Raw genomic sequence first — 21,614 nt, forward strand, 5'->3', positions numbered from 1 at the left:
CTTGCTATCACAGGAGAAAAAACTGGACTAAATATATATAAAAAAAAATATTGTAAAATCAGCCCATATTTTATAGTAGTTCGTCCCTTAAAGTTAGTATTAGGTGTGTAGACAGTTTGCAGGCTGCTGTATCGCTAAAATAACATCTAAGACTAAAATAAATCTGTAATCGTTTCTTCTTCATCAAACCCGCCACAGTCTGAGAAGTCTGCGCTGTTTTGAAAGAAAGAACTGTGAGTAAACAAAAGATTCACAAATGGCTAACAGCCAGCTTTTGGCTGTGTGTCTGTGATTAAATTTAGGATGGGAATTTACTGAAAAGCTACCTGCTTCTCTCTCGACAATTAAAGGGGATTTTAGGAAAGTCATGGGCAAGGGAGAGTTGATTTGCCATTGTTGATAAAGCCCCAACATTTCTTTCCCCTCTTCTTCCTCCTCCAAGCCTCACCTTCATCCTCCTTCTCATACACACACACTTGCACACTGCTTCCTCCACCACCACCAATCTCATCACTGACGCCAGGACATCAATTTTGCAAGTCGCCGAAAATTACCATGCATGAATGCAAAAAAGGCTGATCAGGAGTAATTAACACGGCTTCATATGCAAATTTTATTAATGCAGAACTACAAAGTCATTATGCAAATGAGGGCTTCGCCGAGCCTCTTGACAAATACTCGCAGCTCCAGCCATCGAGATGGATGAAAAGTCTGCTCACTCACTTCGGACTGGAGGGATGCCTGTGTGTTTTAGTCTAGTTAGTGGATTAGCACCGGCTATTGCTCCTGGCTAGCCGAGTGTGCATGTGTGTGCTTGTTAGTGTATATGTGGCCAGTCTGTGCGTGTAAACTGTGTGATTAGGAACGTGGCTAATGGCTGTGTGGCAAAGTAATGAACCTGAGATGCAGGGGATGGAGGCATTTGGGGGGTGAGATGATATGAATATGCATGATGCTCGCTGGCTTTGATGATTAAAGGAAATTTTAATATTTAAATGAGTGCATGCAAAGTGATTACTGCTGCAGAGACAGAGAGGGAGAGGACAGGGCAAAAATGGCAAAAAGATTTAGAAAATGCAGAGAAGCACATGTATCAATGGTGTAGTGCCACCCCCACCCCCAACACCAACCACTAACCCACCTCCAGTCTCTGTGTTTCCTCTCTGTCTCATTCAGTCACCGTCTTTCTCTGTCGTCATGTGTCTTATTTCGCTCTGGGTGCCTGGTTTGTGTCCAGGATGTTGGATTTTACAGAAGAAAGATGGAAGAGGAGGATGAAGGGGGAGACAGGAGGGGGAGAAGTATGCTCACATGGACAAGCAGCATCTCATCCTGCAATTTTTTTCAAACAGAGCTCTGGAGGCTTGATGAGAATTGCATGGAAAGAGAAAGCTTTCCAAAAGATTTCCAATAAATGACTTTAAGCAATCATCGTAAGGACGAACAAACACGATAAGGGAACCAATATGTTTTATTAAGCACTTGAAACATGGAAGCAAAAGAAAACTCCATCAAATGTTGAAGTTTGTAATGTCATAGCTCTTTTAGCTGTGAATGATGGAAACAGAAATGTGACAAACACTGATAAATACAAGTTAAGCCAATGATCCCAGTGTTTTCCACCAGTTTTAGACCGACCAGCTTTCAGCATCAATATGCAAATACAAAAAAAGAGACATTTAAGTTAAACAAAAGTGTAGGGATTATTTTTCATATCCGATTTTTTAGCCTTACCTAATTTAAAGACAGGTGTATCATTATATGACAGCCTGATATTGTGGCTGACAGGTTTTCAACATTTACCCGCAAAGTTGACAACTTTACAGCATACTGCAGTGTGATGCTGCAGATTTTCAACCAGCTGCAAGTTTTGCTCAAAATCTTCAGCAGACATGTTCTACCTTCCATTTTATGAGTCTTAGATTGAGTTCATTTTTTTGGATAGATTAGCACAAGTAGTTTTAGACAAGATTAAATGGGAGTTCCTCTTTCTGCTTCCAGTTCTTTCCTTTACTTCACCCTCACTCTTTTACGTGTTTGGCTTACTCAGGCACTTTGCTTGAGTTTGAGCTCTTATGATAGATATTTATGTCTGAAACTGATGGAAAACATTTTCCCGTTTATATAATCCTGGATCTTGATAAAAGGGAAACTATATCACATGTATTAGCCGTCAGTGATCAGAAACAGATAGAAGTGCTTTTTCTGTGCAGGTAATATGACTTTTTCCGTGATTCAGGAAGGGTTCAAATGGAAGAAATTTGATTTTTTTTTTATACTGTCTATTTGGAAGTTTGGCCAAAGGGAAATAGGAGTCCCCATTGGTTGGTGACTGTGTAGCACTGACTGGAAAGATAGCAATAGAACACAGCTTGCTATGCTAATAACAAGGATGGTTTCTGATCGACTAGTCCTAGCATTGTTACAGTAATGGACTGCTTTTAAGGGCTCTACAACATCTTATCTGTTATAGTTCAAAATTTAAACAACTTAGATGTTTAAACCTTAACTTATGTTTTCACACTGGAAAGAGTTTCATACACTGCAGAAACAATCTAGAGATAAGTAAAACATCTTAAATTAAGTGAGTTTACCATTGATTTCAGTAGGTGAATACGATGATCTGCCAATGGAATTGGTATTTTTACTCTTAAATAAAATAATTAGATAATATGGACTTGAAATAAGACATTGTAATTGTTGTTGTTTTTTTATTTTAAATGCAAATCGTCTCATTCAATGGGCAAAGTGTCAATTCAAGAAAAAAATGTATATATTTGAAGAAAAAACGACTTATTGCGATTTAATTTTTTTTTTTATGGTCCAAAAACTGGGATTCTGAAACTTTTAGAAAAATCTATGTATTTGCATTAGTACCTCTTCTTATTGAGCGTATCTAGATTATTCAACATTTGACCAAATTTTACAATTTTAATTACAGTTTTATTAAAAGAATATATCAATGTGAGATTTCTTTACTTTGTGTAACAAACAAGGGGGTAGGGGATCGACTGACTCAGAGCATAATTAATGTGAGAACTGCCACTGGTTACTGAGACCAAAGAAAAGCTGGATGCAACATCGAACAATGCAAAACACTGGAAGGTGGGCCCTATACTGATAGGGAGGCTGTTTGAATTGAAAAAGCTGCAATCCGAACCAGTTCATTCTATACATTTATTTTTAATTCTTTATTTAAAACAGATTTATTATAATCCGTAATTTAAAGTCTAAAACTGACTGATTACTAAAAAATACTGCCAAAAAAATATTTTTTACTGAGTTTTAAGAAAATATATATATATTTATAAAAAAGTACAACAAAATTAAACACTGTAGATTTCTTGTCTATAGTGATTTTCATTTTGCATTCACAGATTTTGGATTTTTTTTTTTATTTAAAAAAACAAAAATAAGCATTTTATTTTTGACATATTTTCTTTATAAATGATAGCAAAATATGATTATATTTAAGTGAGGGAAATGGCCTTTAAAGCCTTTAAACAACTCCTCCTGCACACAGAGCTGAAAGGCTCTTTCTCCTACGTAGTCATGCTACAGTCCTGACAACCCCATCAATATGGCGGCAGCGGTGACGACGGAAGCTGCATGTGAAACACCATGCGTCTATGATAGGTTTTCTTCCAGTTAACAAGCCTCAGCACTTACTGTCTGAAACAATTTCATATGAAAATAGTAGGAAATGTTTTGTGGGTTTTAATTTTTTTTCTCACAACAATCTGACATGTTTGTGAGTTCCTATCGTAGAAAACAGGAATTATTTTTCAAATAAACTGCATGGTAACTCATTTTACTAAAATGTGTATATTCGTATGCACTTTTCAGACTCTTAAATGCATAACTGCTGTACAATACAAAGACACACACACCCAGGATAGGGCAAGAGGGGCGCACCAGCACTAGCAAAGAGAGAGTGCGATACAAACCAGAGTAATTACCACTTCAAACAGCCATCGCTCCATCCGAGAGGCCTCCCAGCTTTATTGAAACAACACACTCGCACAAAAAAAACAAGAGCAGCGGGACTCCATAATGCCTCTAAAGTACAGACTGTTATATCACATACACTCTAGGTTGAGGTTCTTTGTGCAGTTTCATTTTGAAGATAAATAAGCATATGGCAAATAATTTCACAACCCGCCACCGAGTTCTGTCATTACTTATGAAAAACGTGTGAGAACACCAGAGTCATACTGGTCGTCAGCACCTTTTAATATTAGAATTACAGATGGTGGTCTAAGAATAAATGAAGCGCCGTAAACTGAAGTAAAAACAGCTGTAAACACCAAACAGACACAACCGATCAGATTATAGAAAGCTGTCATTGAATTGGAGTTTTTCAGAAAACTTCCTCTACTCTGTTTGTGTGACGGGGTGTGTGCATATATTTCTTACATTGTGGGGACCATTTTCCATAAATCATTGCACATTGTGAGGACTGTGTGCTCTAGTGGGGACCGATGTCTGGACCCCATGGGTACAAATGCTGTTTTAGGTTTAGGACTAAGGTGTGAATTAAGTTAGGATTAGGTATCAACCATAATGGTTAGGTTTCGGGTAAGGGTCACAGTTACAGTAGGCTGTGGAACTCACCTACAAAATAATGGAAGTCAATGAAAAGTCACCACCAGAATAGTGAAACCAGACGCGTGTGTGTGTGTAAGCGGACTTAGTTGAGTGTCTGAATTAAAGCCTGGCTGATGGCGTTTTAAGGGCTGTGCAGCATCATGTCAGGTGCTGTTAAACACTCCTTGGAGAGAAACACTCACACTGTGTGCAAACCTTAAAAGAAAACTGACATGTTTCTTTATTTTATTCTGCTGCCACTATGTTCCACCTCCTAACCGGGCTAATGCTCACTTGAGACTATGGAGGCGTTTGACCTTATTGTTGCTAGTCAAAATACAGCAGATGTGCTGCTTACATTTCTTCAAACTACATCCAGTATGTGTGAAATATGATATCTGGTTTAGTGGTTATGAAAAAAGTCATCACCAGTTTTTTAGTTTATTTTGACTGAACCAGAGGCTTTGTGACCAATAAAACCTTGACGATAAAATTGAAGTGTCCTATTTAAATTCTTATCCAAATACATTTACTTAGGCTATATGTTAAAATATTTTGTTTAATGACACTGATTCCCATTTATTCTGCCTATTAAAAAAACATATTGTTGGTCTTACATCTGGGGATACCAAGAGAGTTGCTTACTTGTAATCGTGTCCACTGTAGGTAATTACGAGTTGTACCGATGTGATACATACTGGAAAACTTACAGTGAACTTAAAGGTTAATAAAGTCTCTTTACTGGCTTTCTGCCTGTTATCAAATTATTGTTTTATTATATTGCTCACATTAACAGTTTTAAACAGTACAGCTCCATCCTATCTACATGATCCCCTCAACTCCAAACATCTTCATAAACAATTTTATTAACTAGACCCTTGATGTGTTTAGATCAAAGTTGAAATAAATAACCTTGGGATAATTGACTTTGGCCAAGGAATCATTGAAATGTCTATTGAAACAATGCTGTTTTGTTGGGTCTCTCACTATTGAAGGGCCAAGGAAATACTGTATTTCTTAGAAGTTTGAACATTTCTGGCCTTTATTTATTGATGATACTGAATTTTAATCTATGGTTGCATGTGTAACTGGGAAACACCATAATTTTTGGGGCATAAAAGGGCTACCAAGGAGATATTGACATAGTAATTCTGTCGGGTATTTTCCCCCTGGCCTTAAAAACAACAATTATAAAACCATTGTTGAAAAAGAGTAAGTTGGACAAATTGGTGCTTCAGAACTATAGACCCATCTCAAACCTCCCCTTTATCAGTAAAATTACTTTTAACAATGTCCATCTGCTTTGATGTCTTCCGCTCAGGTGTCCGTGCCAACCACAGTACAGACACTGCCCTGATTAAAATGTTCAGTGACATCCCTATAAATTCAGTGTCTAGAAGGAACCAAGGTGCTGGTATTAATAGATCTTGCTGCAAAGTTTACTACTGCTGATCATTTCATTTTACTAGAGCTTCTGGAAAACTGGGTTTGCCTTTTCTGGTACAGCACTGGACTGGTTTACATCCTACCTGAAGGACAGGGACTTCAATGTGTCAGCAGGGAACTTTAAATTAGATACCAGAAAAATCACATGCAGGGTTCCTCTAGGCTCCATTCTGGGGCTCCTCCTGTTCAACATCTAAATGCTGCCCTTGGCTCAGATAATAGCAAACAACAACATCTTTTACAGACGACACACAGCTTTACATTACAATGTCAGGTGACTATGAACCCATCGGAGCATTGGCTAGATTATTAGAACAGATCAATATATGGATGCATCATGATTTTTGTCCAACTGCATGAAAATAAAAGTGAGTTAATAATTTTGGACCAAAGGAGGAGAGATCCCGAGGTATCTCACAGCTTCAGCTACTAAAGCCAGAAACTACTGATTATGGTTGTAATCTTGGTGCCATGATGGAGTCAGACCTGAACCTTCAGAGGCACATAAAGGCACTTACCAGGTCAGCCTTTTATCAACTGAGGAACATTTCCAGGATTAAAGGACTGATGTCCAAGCAGGATTTAGAAAAACTAATTTATCTGTAGTAGAATTGATTACTAATACAGTGTCTTCATAGGTTGCCTATAAAGATCTAATAGCTGCTGTCTGTGTTCTCACTAGAACTAAGAAAGTAGAGCACATCAGGCTGGGTTTGCAGTCCTTACAATGGCTTCCTGTAGCTCAGAGAATAGCCTTTAAAATCCCTCTGTTAGTTTATAAATCGCTGAATGGATCAACACCTCAATACAAAATAGATTTGTTGTCAGTGTATCAATGTCCCAGCCTACTGCGGTCTTCTAATTCAAGTTTATTCTGTGCACCAAGAAGTAGAACCAAACATGGAGAAGCAGCATTTTATTCTTATACACTAATAATCTGAAACAAACTTCCAGAAGGCTGTAAGTACTGGAAGCCTGAGTTCTTTTACTGTAAGTCAAAGTTAAAATCCATTTGTATAGAGCTGCCTTTGACTGTCGAAGTAAAACTGTTAACGGAGGTAGTATTAGTTCAAGGTTGTAGTACAACTCTTTAATTTTTTTTTCTACTATCTGCTTTTTTTTATATTTCTATCTTTATTTGCTTTTAGTCTGCTTTTATTTTTCTTCTATATTTTCATCTAATTCATTTAAAGCCCTTTGAATTGTCCTTGTACTGAATTGTGCTATACAAACTTGACTTGTGGGACTTTAAAAGAGAATAAACTTGTCCTACTCATCATTTCAGGAAAATATTTGCAGCTAAAAATAAAGAATATGTAAACACTACATGGTAATTTTATTTATGTCTCCAAACTTCTGCTTAAATTTTTAATTTGGTTTACCGATTTGCTGATTTAAACAATGTAATATCCACACATAGCGGCAGAGAAGGTATATTTCATTCTATTTGCTCCACTTAATTTAGCAAACTTCCTATTTTAAATATATTTCAAATGTTTTAATGGAGTGTGCCTCAATAAATTGATGTTTTACTTTTTGTCTAAATATTAAAATTATACCTATTTGAGGAATTTCTACCTATTTTTGTTTTTTTAACAAACCCTTTAAGAACTTTCCTTGGATAAATGTATATCTTTTTAAAACAGTAAGTCACTCAATTATTTGTATTATCTTTCCTAAATCATTCTGACATTTAACTTTCTTAGAGGCGTAACCATTTGTGCCTCTAGAACTGGCAACGGAAAGCCACAAACTGCTAGAGAAACCTTTTCTCTGCAAAGGAGCCCAGAACGCTTCATATTTCTCTCTTAAGTCTGATTTTTACAAACACAGTTGAAGTCAAGGGATCAGCTTGAAAAGCTTGAAATAAAACAAGAGCATTTCTTCTCCTATATAAACCGGCAGGGTGCCAATCACACCGCCCCGATCAGTTTTCCCTCACCTCCATCTCTGTCCCCACCTCTAACACCAGGTAATAAAATGTGTAAAGGGAAAAGCTTCATCTGATTCTCAAAGAAAACTTGTGCAGCTTCATCACCCGCCCCGCCTCTCTGTGGTTACGAGTCCTGTGTTTTCTGCAAATTAAGCCTGTGCTGATTAACAAAGCGCTGTGTCCTTTGCTCATGTTAATAAGGTGCAGCTTAGACATATGCATCATGTGGAAACTGTAAAATACCATGGGTAATTTTAAAACATCAAATCTTATTGGAGCAATATAGTTTACAGCTGCCGCCGCAGTGCACATCCAATTGAGCCACTAATGTTTTTGCTTTTAATATGAAAATTGTTATTGCGCTTTCTGTTATAAAGAAATATTGTGCAATTACGGTATCTAGCATGTGGGGCTGATTCCACTGGAGGATTGCAGTCTGATATATTGCAAGCATTTGAAGCAAAGGGAAAATATATTTCTGTGCATAAATATGAAAAACTAATGACATGAAGTCAATTAGCGCTGAGCTAGAGAGATTCTTTTTTTCTCTGTTTTGTCCACAGTGAAACTCTGCTTTACAGAAATGTTTTAGCCTACTGATCTATTGGTGAAGTGTTTCCAGCTGAGGTCAGACCTCAGGCTTACGTGCTCTCAGGAGATCATTACAGCAAAATTGGAGGTGTTACCTGCAGGTGGCTTTGAACCACAGTTTGCAACTGAATTTAGTTTTATTTCTAATCATGCACACATTACATAAGTGGAGCAAACTCTACTTGAATAGAGGAAATATGTCATCTCTGGTGAACAGGTAGAAATGTAGTAAAATGATTTGACTGATACAGAATTCTTCATTATAAAATGACATCTCTCAGCTGGTTTAATAGCTGATCTTTTGCCTTTTGACTTCAGTTAAATTCTCATTGAATCAAGATTTCATTTGAGAAAGAGGTGGAGGCAAAATAAGATGAAAAAATGTTTATATGAGGCAGCAACTGCAAACCAAGCCACGGCTCAAATCAGAACAGGAACTTGTTCTGCTCATCAGAAAGTGTAACATCTGTAGAAGGTCATGTTTCATGTCGACCACATACACATTACCTCAAACGGCACAGGGTATATAGTTTCATCAGAGATCCCTTGATCAAGTTGGCCAGAGTTCAGAATCTGACAAATTGTTCTTGATCCACTCAAATAGTGAAGCAGTGAGATTTTAGACCTTTAGTTTAATAAAATCCATCAAAACAAAGAGATCAACTTATGAACACATAAAGCAACTGCATCAATTTTGGTACACTTGTTTGGAGTTTAATAGAAAAAAAAACTGATAAAAGTTAGGGACACATGCTTTAAAGTTAAACAGGCTAGTATTTCAATTCCTTCAATTTGGGGGGATAAAACTTTATATAACCTGCAGAAGATTTCATTGAAAAGAAATACAAACCTGATTAGAACAAAATTCATATTTGACACATTTGGAAAACTTGCTGATTTCACAGTTTTAAAAAAAAAACAGCTGACCTGTTGGAGATTTTCTGCCAAAGCAGTTTTTTGTTGATTTCCTGCCGATTTCTGACCTCCAAACATCTCTGGGAATTTTCAGCCTCTCTCCTCTGGAGTAATTATATTGACTGGTTTGAAAGATAACTGAAAACGGAGGAAACTTGCCTCTTTCTAATCCCTCTCTCTGTCCTCTCCTTCCACTGTGCTTTTTTCTCTTTCTTTTTCTACCCAGCTTTGCTTATTTGAATTTTAATGAGCTTTTCACCTTTTTAAGCAGATGGCTTAGGCTGGATTTCTCAACGCGAGCTGGGGTGAGCCTCTCTGTCATGTTTTTGCACAGTTTGTTTCAACGAGTCGAGTCCTTGAGGGGGTTTAGAGCTCTGAGCATGGAAGGCGTCTGTCCTCTCTCTGTTGTCCTCCCTCTCTAATAAAATGAACTTCTTTCTGTTTCTTTCTCCAGAAACAACACAACGGGACTTATTCACATAAACTGAAAACATGTGTGCTCAAAGATATGCAAACCCAAACACGGTCTCTGAGGCAGACAGACCCACGAGTTGGAGGTCAGAATCTGGATATGCCGTGTTCCAGATCTTATTTAAAAAAACACATTAAAACCTACAATGTTTTCTTGATTACTGTGAAGGTTTTCATGACTTCCACTTTTTTTGCACCCTATTCTGGTCCAAGAAAATCATTAGCGGTTTGTGTTAATATAACTTTGTAATTTGAATCCAAATTGAATCTTTTTCTGGTTATTAGATTACTTTGCAGTAATGGATATTTTTAGTTACAACGGAATTAGATGCACTTTTTATGCCAGTGTAAAGCAAACTAGAAAAATTGAAATTTAAAAATATCATTTGGATGCATTTAATGTAGAAATCATAAAAAAAAAAAATTAATCAAAACGAAGGCCTGAGCTGTTTTTCCACTACCAAATGTGAAGTAAAACTAAAATTAGACTTTTTTTTCCATATAAATAAAAATCAGAAAATAGTGCTGCACAAAATTTTGCATGAGAGACCTACATTTTCCAGCTGTACAAAGCACCTGCTTCCACATGTTTACTATGTTTCCTACATTGGCCCTGATCTGATGTTCTTTGGTCTGTCATGCTGTTTGTTGTCTAACTAACCTGTCAGTGTTTCAAAGAAAGGTTGGATGTATAACAAGATTAAACTACTTTATTGGCCAAGTCATTTTTGAAGGGAATTAGAATTTTTTTATAGGCAGCAATAAGGTAAAGCAGTAGAACATATATGGATGTTTAACTTTAAGATTCTTTTTTTTAAAGAAAAGAAAAAAATGAATTTATAATGATTCTGGTCTTTATTTAGAGTCAATTTCATAAAACACACATAAAAATGTTCAGGCATTAGGAATATTCAAATTGAAATGTGTTTTAAAAAAAAGTTTGAATTAAACAAACTAGCCCAACAGACACCAAACAAATTACATCTTTTAGAACCCAGAGTATGAAAAAAATCAACCTGGTAAAGGATGGGAACAAAATGAAGTAATGCTGAAAAATTTAAGTTTTATCTAAAATGATTTAAAGGAATCAGATGTAAAGATTCTTTTGTCAATGTTTTTCAAATTAACTTTGCCTGCGAGCTGACTTGTGATATTTGTTTATTTACATACAAACCAGAATCCATCTTATACCACTCCTGCTGAAATCCTTTGAAACCAACCCAAAACAGGTCGGCCTATCACTATGCAGAATTCTGATTTAAGGTGGGACGTTATAGCTGTGACGAAAGCAGCAGAACCCACTGATGAACCAAAATAAACATGGCAGCACAGGAGGGTGCATGCGTAGCTGCTTCTATCAAATCTGCTTTGTCAGAATCCACGATTTTATCTTTGAAGGAGGAACAGAAAGAGCCAACCAGTGTAAGTTGTTAGGGTTTCTTATGGCATATCCTTTTATTAGATTTTTTTTACTGTGATTGGCTAAAACCAAACCTTGGAAGGCAGGCACTAGGTGTCGCTCCACCCAATCAGCTGAAAAGGTTCTGCTGAAAGTTCGTCCTTTTTTCCTGAACCAATTGAAAAGACCTAGATTAATAATGTGCAGAACTAAACCTGAGTGCTTCGCATTATCAGTCTCACTTGCTAGTTTTTTTTTATTATTTTATTTAAATGTGTTTTGTATGCATGCATATTTTCCAAAAACTGTGAGATATTTCATGAAGGTGCGAATGTACATCTGTTCTGCCTACCTGCTGGTGCGCTCTCCTGTTTCGGGCAAATTCCTTTGGTGGGCGTCTTTTCCCCCCTCTCCACTCCATCTCCTCGTCCTCTCCCTCCCGCCGCCTCCTCCTCCTCTGGTGTCACCTGGATGCCGATCTCCACCGGCTCTACCACCTTTCTCAGCTCCCCCCGCTGGGCGTAGTGATAAAGGCTTTGCAGACCTCCTCCTCCGCCTCCTCGGTCATTCATCTTGTCGAAGCAACCGTTGGGCAGCAGCGGTGTTTGGCACTGCTTCTTCTTGTGCTCGATGAAGAGAAGGATGTCGCCCAGCGGGAAGGTGAGCTGGCACTGGCCGCAGGTCAGCAGGTCGTGATCGACGTGAAGGCCGGGTGGCAGCGTGTGGGCCAAGCTGGGCTCCAGTGTGTGGCCAGGAAGGCCGAGTGGGTGGGGGGGTGACGAGTCAGAGAGCAGAGCGCCATCTTGATGCTCAACCTCCGCTAGAGTTAGGGGGAGAAAACAGATGAGACAAGAAAGCATCAGAACAGATTCTGTCACTTCAGAACCATGTAAGATGACATCACCAGGAGGAGGTAAAAAAAGTTATAGAGAATAATCAGATTCTTATGTTTTCTTGAGCAGTGCTGTGCATTCAGACTTCTTCTCAATGTGTTTAATACTGAAGTCCATCAATCATTCCTTCACTCTGCAGAGGCAATGACTGACCCAGAATCATCAACGTTTATCTGCTCTGCAAACTCATTTTTTATGAGATGCATTTTAGAGCATTTTATTATAAACTGAGAAAAGCTTGGGATTCAGAAGCAAGCTAAGAAATCTGACGATAAGAGGATAAGAATCTTAGGATCTGAGTATTGTGATGAACGGTTTGTACTGAAATCTCAATTGCAATGTAAATTGTACTTGACAATAAAGTTGATTGATTGACTGATTGATCGATTAGTGTTGGTGCTTAAAGCCGACCAGTCGATGACTTCAAAGTCCAAATAGTCTATTAACTATCTTGATCTCCCTCATTATCACCTCAGTCTCAAACAGATGAATCTTCAGCTACGGATTCAGGATCTCCAACTCCTGAAATCTGCTGCTTTTAAACACTCAGGTAATCAACTTTCATTTAGAAATATATTCTGGACTTGATCCTCAGAATGTCAGCAGACAGACTGCAGACGAATGCAGGCATGCTTATCTGCTTTCCCCGGCTGCAGGAAGTATCAATGTGTGTGTGAGTGTGTGTGAGCAGGTGCACAGCATCAGAGCTCCGTCAGCCCACAACGCCACTCTTTCTGCATAATAACATGTTTGTCTGCTGCACACATACACCCACACACACACATGCATTATTATGTTTGTGGCCTGCAGGCTGCAGCCATCTGTCCTCTGAAATGATCAGCCATGTACAGTACAGAGTGTGTTTCCTAATAAACATCGAAGAGAATAAAGCCAGTTAGCTGACCTGGAACAAACCCAGTGCAGACACACACACACACACACACACACTGCAGACTCAATTTCATCTGACATGTCAGTTATTGTAGTAATGTGATAAACACCGACAGATGTGAAATAGGCAGCTGCCTTCCTGTGGCTGATCAACTAGATCGGAATATAATTCTTGTAAAACCACAAAAAAAAGATAAAATTTATTCAGATGTTTGGTAGGTCGATAAATCGCTGTGTAACGATACTTTCCGCCACTTTCTGTCGGATGAGACTCGGCATTAAAACAAAACCATAAGTTTTGTTTTGAGTGGGGTTTTTTTTTTTTTTGCACGCCAGCATGGCCACCAAATGATGGCGCGAAGGAGGAAGCGACGCTGTGGCATGATTTACCTAATAAGGTTTATGTAAGGCAGCGGAGAGAGCTAATAGGATGCAGGGAAAATACAAATGGGCCGATTTTTTTTAATAAAAAGCAGAAGCACTGCAGAGCTCAAATGCTCTTTTATTTGTGTGTGTCTTTTTTGTCCCGTGCCAGCCACCATACCTTTGGTTTAGTTTAATATATTGACTATCTATGTTTAAGAGGATGAGGCTTAGCGGAGACGCTGTAAAGGTACAAGCAAGCTCCATCAATATTTCCTTTTCCGGAGCAATTATAAGCTCTGTAACAAATCCGCCAGTGTGTTTTATGAAAGCAACAAACTCTAAAACCAAGATTAAATGTTAGTAAAGCCACATATTTTGACACACAAACACAAACTTTCATGTAGAATAATATGAGTTATAAACACTGATTTAGGTTTATTTCTTCCAAGCTTGTTTCATGCCACATGCAGCTGCAGCGGGATGTAGAAACTCTGCAGAGATGAAGATGTTCTCACAGTGCAACATCTATTTTTACTTTGCAACTTGTTAGTTTTACAAAGCAACTGAAGATGAACCTGACCGTGTTTGTGCAGTGTGCAAAATGTGTTATTTGGTTTGCAGGTGTTTTAATATCAAACCATCATCTCCTCGCTCATCTGTCGCTTCCTGTCTACTGTCAACCATCAAAACCATAGCATGAAAAACAACAAAAAAAAAGTAGTTAAATTTACAGTTAAATCAACAAGAAATTTTAGGACAAGAACAGGAAACAGATGATTTTATGTCTCTTCACCTGTGGAAGAATCTTCTCTCTATAAATTAAACTAACTTTGATCCACCACTATTTTTACTGCTATCTCTTTTTCTTGTTTTATTTCTAAGTGTGATAAATTGTATTAATGTGTTATTTCAGTCACATAAAAATGTGACATCTATTGGTATGTTGATTTTGATATAGACTTAGCCAAAAAAAAAGACATAAAGAAAGTCAGTTCAAACCCTATTATCTTAGAGTAGTGGGTGTCTCTGCTTTCCGCTCCATTAATATTTTCTTTTTTGCTACAGGAACTATTTTCAAGAGCAAAATGGGTTGTCTTTGTAAGCATGAATAAGTCTAGAAGCCTCTTTCAGACAGCTGGCTTGCAGCTCGCTGTGGCAAGCTGGGGAGCTCTATCCAATGCTGTACGTGGTCAGAAAAAAATCAAACTTAGTGGAAAACTATTATTAACTTTTTTTTTGTCTGTTTTTTGTTGAAACTTTTTATCACTTAGAAGAAAATATGTGCAAAAAAATTCCCTCAAATGTGTAAACAGAATAAGACTACTTTTGGGATTTAGCGGATGAAATATTAATTCTACAAAAGTGTAAATAGAATTATTCAGTTAAAAACGAAAGAAAATGGGTCTAAATCCTCTAACTAAATGTGCAAAAAATGTGTAATGTTTTTTTTAACTGTAAATAAGACCCACAAGTACAAGGTGTGCAGTTTCTGAAAGTTAAAGAGGCGAATGTGGTCTTATTGCACCGATGTCATCTGATTAAAAACGCACCACACACACCACACACACACTGCTGCAAAGCTGCCAGCCTGATAGCGCCCCCTAGCTCAAACAGAGTGAACATCAACAGAAGGAGCTGCTGAAGCACAACCCATCGACAGAAAACCTCAGCTGAGCACACCAGTACCTTGGTATGCAGGAGTGCGTCTGCGTAAGCGTGTGTTGTAGACATGAGCTCAGACATATATTTATGGACTTTCATGCAGGATTTAAATGTTGCCAAAGCAATAGGAAACTGCACCAGTTTACAAAAATCATTTGTAAAAAAAACAAAGCAAAACAAATATCACTTCATGTTGTGGTTTAAATTAATAGGGACACACATCTCACACGTTCAGCTGCTGTTTGAGTGACCCTGAACTGAACTGGTGCGTTTATCAGAATCCGTTTTGCAGGAGTGCATTTTCATTTGTGGCATTTTAAAGGCTCCTCTCCGCATCTAACAAAGACTTCAGCCCCAGCGGGGTGCACGGCTATTTGACAAGCCGAAGGGAAACATGCATCTCAAGTGGGCGACTGCAATTTACACGGAGCACGTGCATGCGCGCGTGCGTAATGGAGGCTCTCGTCCTGTTTGCGCCTCTTCACACTCTATCAGCTTCCTTGGAGGACAGTCTGGTTTTCTTTCTTGCTTTTTTTTTTTCTTTTTTTTTTTTTTTCTTTTTTAGTTCCCCGTATATCAAATAAAGCAAACCAAATATTTTCTCAATTTCAGTATTTTAATTAATTTTATTTTATTTTATTTTATTGTTTCCTAGAAACAAACTCTGTGTATTACCTTTTTTTACTCCGGTTTTATTTTTGCGTGATGTGAAATTGTGCAGAGCATTTGTTGGAGACGATAAACATGCAAATTATTCCTCAGATTTATTCATCAGTTAGTTCCAGGACCAATTCTTTAGTTGGTTTAAAAATAAAAGGCTGTCACGCGTCAAGGTGGAAAAAAACTCGTTTAGTAAAGCATCCTCTATCTAAGCGCTTTATAGACAAACTTTATTTTAAAAGTTCAGCTTCAATTCTCCACACAATCTTTCCTAATGCAGTATTCAGATGGAAGATTAGCATTCTTTGTGATTTATAAGATTTTGAGTAAAAAGCTGTGACTTCAAACCCACATCTGATGGATTTTGACGCATGGGAGCTCAAGAGGAATAATGTGTTTTGTTTTTTTCAGGGGGGGTGTATATAGACATCCTCCATCTCACTTAATATGCCTCATGCACATGCAGGAATGGCGAGTATGGAAGTCCAGGGACTTCTCTGACACATAAATTACAAAGCGTTGCACCTTTCAGTGGCCTGAAGGTGGATAAATCACAGGCGTCCGACTGACCTGCACCCTGAGGAACTGTGCAAACAGGAAGCTCACTTATAAACTTGTAATCCTTCGTTCCACCTGGCTTGATACATCACATCCCTCTTTTCAGTTCTCCGAGAACCAATAGAGCGCACCAAGTGATGCTCCGCAGGCCTCTGAGAGAGCTGCAGCGAAAAGTTGCGTCTCTTTCAGAAAACAGTTTAAAATCAAACATCCTGTTAAAATCAGGTTATTTTTTTCTGTGCATGCTGTTTTTTAGAACAGCCAGTTTGCGGAGTTCACCTGGCTTCCTTATTAAGTGCTAAAAGTTTGTTAAATCACTTCAGCTCCATCAGTGCTTTTTACCTGTCAGGACGCATCAGCCGGAAAACTGATCCAAGGCCAGGCTGAGATATTTAAGACCCAACAGCCCAAACCATCAAAAGACCCACGGATGAAACTGTATAGGTCTACGGTTTAATTTGAGGAATTAAAATGTCACTTTAGATCAAATAACAAAGATGTGTAAAATTTCTTGGAGGAGGAATATTAATTCTGTGGATGCAATTCAATTAATATGTTTCCATTAAAAGATAACTGTTGAATTCCTGATTTTGCTTTTAACTTATTAAAGGCCCGCGTTTTTATTTTGTACTAAATAATTGAAGTCGGGTAAAACTTGCAGGTAAGTGGAACATTTGCTTTAAAACCACCTTGATTAGACATAGGGAAAATCTAATTTAAACAGCGAGGAATCAGTGTAACTTTAATTAACTCTTTTTCAGACAGTTTTTTTTTCTTGTTGTTTATTTTTTGTTTGTTTGTAAAGCTATGTTAGTTAATTCTGTTTTAACCTAAAACTCGTCAAGCATGGTGCTCCAGTTAAACAATAAAACAAGAAACTGTACCAAAGTACCTGTAGCCTGCGCATAAAAAGAAAAAATAAAATAAAAGTACCTGGTAGACTAAACAGCCTGTTTATCTAAAGTTTATCTATGTTTCTCAGTTTAATCGAGCGAAAGTTCAAACCCAGTGAGGAGCGCAGCAACAATCTCTACTCGGGACGGACCTCAGTCTCCTCCGTGCGAGGCTCCTCCAGCTGCGCGTATTTTTCTCTTTGGGCTCCATAGACAGTGTGTTATTCACACACAAAGCAGATAAAATAAGCATGTTTGATAAAATAAACAATTAGGCCTACTTATAAATTAATGGAATAAAGTAAACTATCTTTCTAGAGACTCTTCGGAAAACTTTCTGCACCAAATCTGAAAATCTGTATTTTTAATGCGCACAGAAAAGAAAGAAAAACACTGAAATGTGATAATATAAGATGTAACACTGAGCGACTTACGCGTTATTTCTCTCTGGGAAAGGTGCTGCGGGTTCCCCTGCTTGCGTCGGGACATCGCCCTGGCATTTACATTGGCATCGCCCGGAGAGCTACTCAGAAAAGGTCGGCTCTCCTCCTCCTTCTCCTCCTTCTTCTTGTCTTCCTGCGTCTGCCGCTGCTCTGAACGGCCAAACTGGCCCCAAAAATCACTGGTCACCCCCAGCTGACCGCTTCGCTCCGGCCCCAGGTGCGGCCCGCGGACTGACCCCTGCGCGGTGTATCTGTCCTGGGTGGGCAGCGGCTGTTGCGCTCTGCGGTCACCGGCCGTGGCGCAGCGCTGGGCGCCGGGGCGCTCGCTCAGAGCTCGGTGCCAAAGTGGTTGCGCGCCTCCCTTCTTGGAGCGCAAAGGGAGGGGGGGGAACAATCGGACTCTTTCCTCTGTCGCTTTCACACCATCCCCTCAAAGGAGCGCGGAAAAGAGAAAAAAAAAGAGCGGAGCGCAAAAGCTTTGGAGTCACCTCCTGATGGACTGTCCCTGTTTGTGTCCACTCTCCGGACACTGGACACTATTCAGTCTTGAGGAGTGACGCGTGTGGCTGGACTTCGGCTGACGCGTGCAAAACAGGAATCCAGTTCTGTTCTCGCCAAGTGGTGGGCACCTTCAGCGCTGCACTCAGCACCGGCCTCTCAAGACTTTAACTCTTGCAGTCAGAGCCCGGCACTGGTCCGAGGACGGTCTGTCACCTTCTTTTTCTCTTTGTGCTCGCGGAGGAGTCTCGCGTCCCCCCGGCGCGCGCGCGTGGCTCTGCGTGGCTCTGTGCGGCTCTCTGGCTTCTACGGTGGGAGAAAACTCAAGTTCAAGTGCGGACGTGACGTTCAGTCTGCGGTGAGAAGGGAGAGTGGAGACTGAAGAGCACTGGGGGCGACTAGTGGTAGCTTTCACACACATTCACACACACTTACACACACTTACACACACACACTCGGGCATGTGTCGTGCACGGCAGCAGTGGCCACAGTCGCTCAAGTCATCTCCGCGCCGCAGAAGCGTCGCTGCGTAAACCGGATTCCTCTTTCTTTTTCTTTTCTTTTTTTTTTTCTATTGTTGGAGAAGTGACCCGAAGTGCTTCCACATCTGCTCGGACACTGTGCACGAACACTGTGATTGGAGCGCTTTTCTTAATTAATCCCCATTTAAATCACCTGCAAAGGTTAAAATACATACAACTGTTCTTTCCATAATAAAAATCAGCTAAAAAAAAAAAGATTATTTATACTGCAGGTGTGCAGCTATAAAAGTAACTAAATACAACCGAACACTGCTCCGCTTTTATTTAGTTATCAATGTGTAACTAATATTAATTATCCAACTGCAATAGCTATTTATTTATATATCTATACTTTCCAACTTCAGAATGAACATGACATGTCTTTTGTTCCTCATCTGTTTTCTTTGGTCACAAGAAAAAAATATATAATTTACACTCATATTGAAATAATATAAGAAGACCATGCGTTTTTCAAATTTAATAAAGGTTGATTGTGATGATGTACCGTCGTCGGAGAGTTAGAAATAAATTAATTTAGGTGGAGATGTGCGTTAACGTGGCAGCTTTGGGACTTCGCGGTGTCAAATCAGCTTCAGAGGGAAATGAACATCTAGAGGTGTGAATTTAAGAGTGAGACCCTGTTATTCACGCGTTAAACTGTATAAATTTTTATTTTCTCCTTTAATGGCTTTCAGATAGAGAGCTTTAAACGCGGCTGGAAGCTGCAGCGCTCGTCGCTGGCACCAACTCTGGCACCCATCATCACACTTCCCTTCAGGGTGAGACGCCAAAAGCTTGAGGAACATCGTGGATGTTTCTTTTTTTTGTATTAGATTATAACCCTAAGAGCAGATCTATGAGGCTGTGGTCGCGTAGACTGACCAGAAGAAAAATAAAATCCCTTTTCCTCACCTTTTTTTTTTTTTTTTTTTGCTTTCTCTGTACAGAACATTAATACTACAGCAGGCCTGAAGTTTATTCTCATCCATCACAGCTTCCAACCCTGACTAAGCTCCTGAAATCGTTTTTTGTAAAAAGAAGGAAAACTCCAAACAGTCCTGATTTCTGCAGCAAATGAACAGAATACCATAGCTGTATCAATGGAAGTGATCAAACATTTTAAAGTGCCACACTGCATAAGGTCACATAGAGGATTTAAGGCATTTACTGCTTTTATACATAAAGATAAATTAATCTATTTTATTATATTTTATTATTATTATAATCAACTTCTTTAGAGCACAGAATAAGGGTTTCTTCACTTCGGGTCAACATCAGCATCAGCATCATGGGCTTCTTGTCCTTGCAACCTGATTGGCTCATTAGTCAGATGGGCGACAGGTGCATCATTCCGCTTCCTTACTGGACGTTTTTCCAGAGGTGATTTCTCACTTAAAGGCCATCAGTGTGAGTTATGGCGTCCTGCTTCCACCACTCAGCTCATTTGCATATATATGTCTGCTCGTGTTTGTTTTTATGTTAATGCTAAATAATTCCTTTCTCGGTTTTTTTCTTTTCTTCGCATCGTCTCATGTGGTTAAATTTTAATTAGAGGGACGTGGAGGTGTCCTTTGGAGTTTTAAGATCACTTTGTTGGCAACTGTTCACCGCTAAACTGTTAATATTGATGTTTACGAGTGGAGATGCAGGCTGGCAGATTAAACTTGATGCGCTGAGAAACAAATGTGCAGTTTAAGAGGATTTGAGCTGTGAGAGGAATGTTTGATGTGTGTTTTTTACTCTTTCTTCTGCCACTTTTCAGCCAATCAGCAGCCCTTTGTTATGACAGAGACATCCTCCTGAACAATAGCCTTTTAAACATCCTTTATGTGTTTAGTTTCTTTTTTTTAAATAAAAGCCATCCACTAAAAGGGCATAACAAGATATTTTAATGCTGAAATATTAGACACAAAATCATTGTGAAATACGTGCCTATTAATTAAATATGCATTTAACTTAAATGTGTTATTTGTTTTTAATTAAATATCATTTTTTTATATTCACACAGTTTCTCCATATGAAGCTAAAGGCGTGCTTTTTAACAGCAGTAATCACATCTTAATGTCAGCTTTATCCATTAAGGAGACTATGTGCTTCTCTGATCCTGTCTATAGTGATGAAAAGCAGAAAAGAAAAGCTTGAGGTGAAGTGATGAGCTCCGAAAGATGACCCTCGGAGCGGAGACCAGCGATGCAACAGCACCCTCTGTTGGTCATTTATTGCCATGAGCAATAAATAAACCTTCAGCAGAAGTGTCTTCTATCTGCTCTTTTGGAAACTTTAGAAATAGATGGAGAATGGCGTGAAAAAAAAAAAGTTCATTAAAGAATAATATTTATTGCAAATAATTATGGGCTGTGAAACCCTATTTCAGTTTACTGACCTCTGCTCACATTTGCTTCTGCACGATCATTCCTATACAAGTGAATTTTTATTACGGTAATTCTGGACTTCACTTGGCCATTGAAATATCTTTATATTTATTTTTCCATTTGCCATTCTGTGCAGATTTGCTGCTGTGCAAGAGATCATAGTCATGCTGATGACTGAATTGGTGACAAATTTTATTTGTAGGGCTGCAATGCCAGACTATAGGATATGTTTTTACATAAGGAAGTTCACAAGTGATTCAATTACAATACTGGAAGGTGCTCGGGTACTTTGCAGGAAGACAAAAAGATTTAAATAGATCCAACACTTACCTCAGTACTTGCAAAGAAGTTTCTGTGTTAATCTGTTGAATTTCTCATCACAGCGTACCATGGATTGTGGCTAAAGACCTATGGTCTTATAAGTCTAGAGGACGCATGCTTCATTTCCTTGAAACTTTGCAAACCTTAATTCTGTTACCATTTATTGCTTTCAAATAAAGCATACATGTTCAATC

At 38.7% G+C, this 21,614-nt stretch overlaps 1 protein-coding gene across 1 annotated transcript in view; it reads right to left on the reverse strand.

Moving 5' to 3' along the window:
- bcl11ba (BAF chromatin remodeling complex subunit BCL11B a) overlaps positions 1-18,608 on the reverse strand; it is a 38,746-nt gene extending 20,138 nt beyond the window's left edge. Inside the window, exons 1-2 of the mRNA XM_038290663.1 lie at positions 17,700-18,608; positions 11,695-12,162 (exon numbers count right to left, since the gene is read on the reverse strand). Coding sequence (XP_038146591.1) covers positions 11,695-12,162; positions 17,700-17,754 — 523 coding nt within the window. The 5' untranslated portion in view covers positions 17,755-18,608. The remainder of the gene's footprint in view (positions 1-11,694; positions 12,163-17,699) is intronic.
- Between the last annotated feature and the right edge of the window lie 3,006 nt (positions 18,609-21,614).

The sequence above is a fragment of the Cyprinodon tularosa genome, unplaced genomic scaffold (assembly GCF_016077235.1).
Source record: "Cyprinodon tularosa strain WSP-4 unplaced genomic scaffold, ASM1607723v1 ctg286, whole genome shotgun sequence".
Taxonomy (NCBI): Eukaryota; Metazoa; Chordata; class Actinopteri; order Cyprinodontiformes; family Cyprinodontidae; genus Cyprinodon; species Cyprinodon tularosa.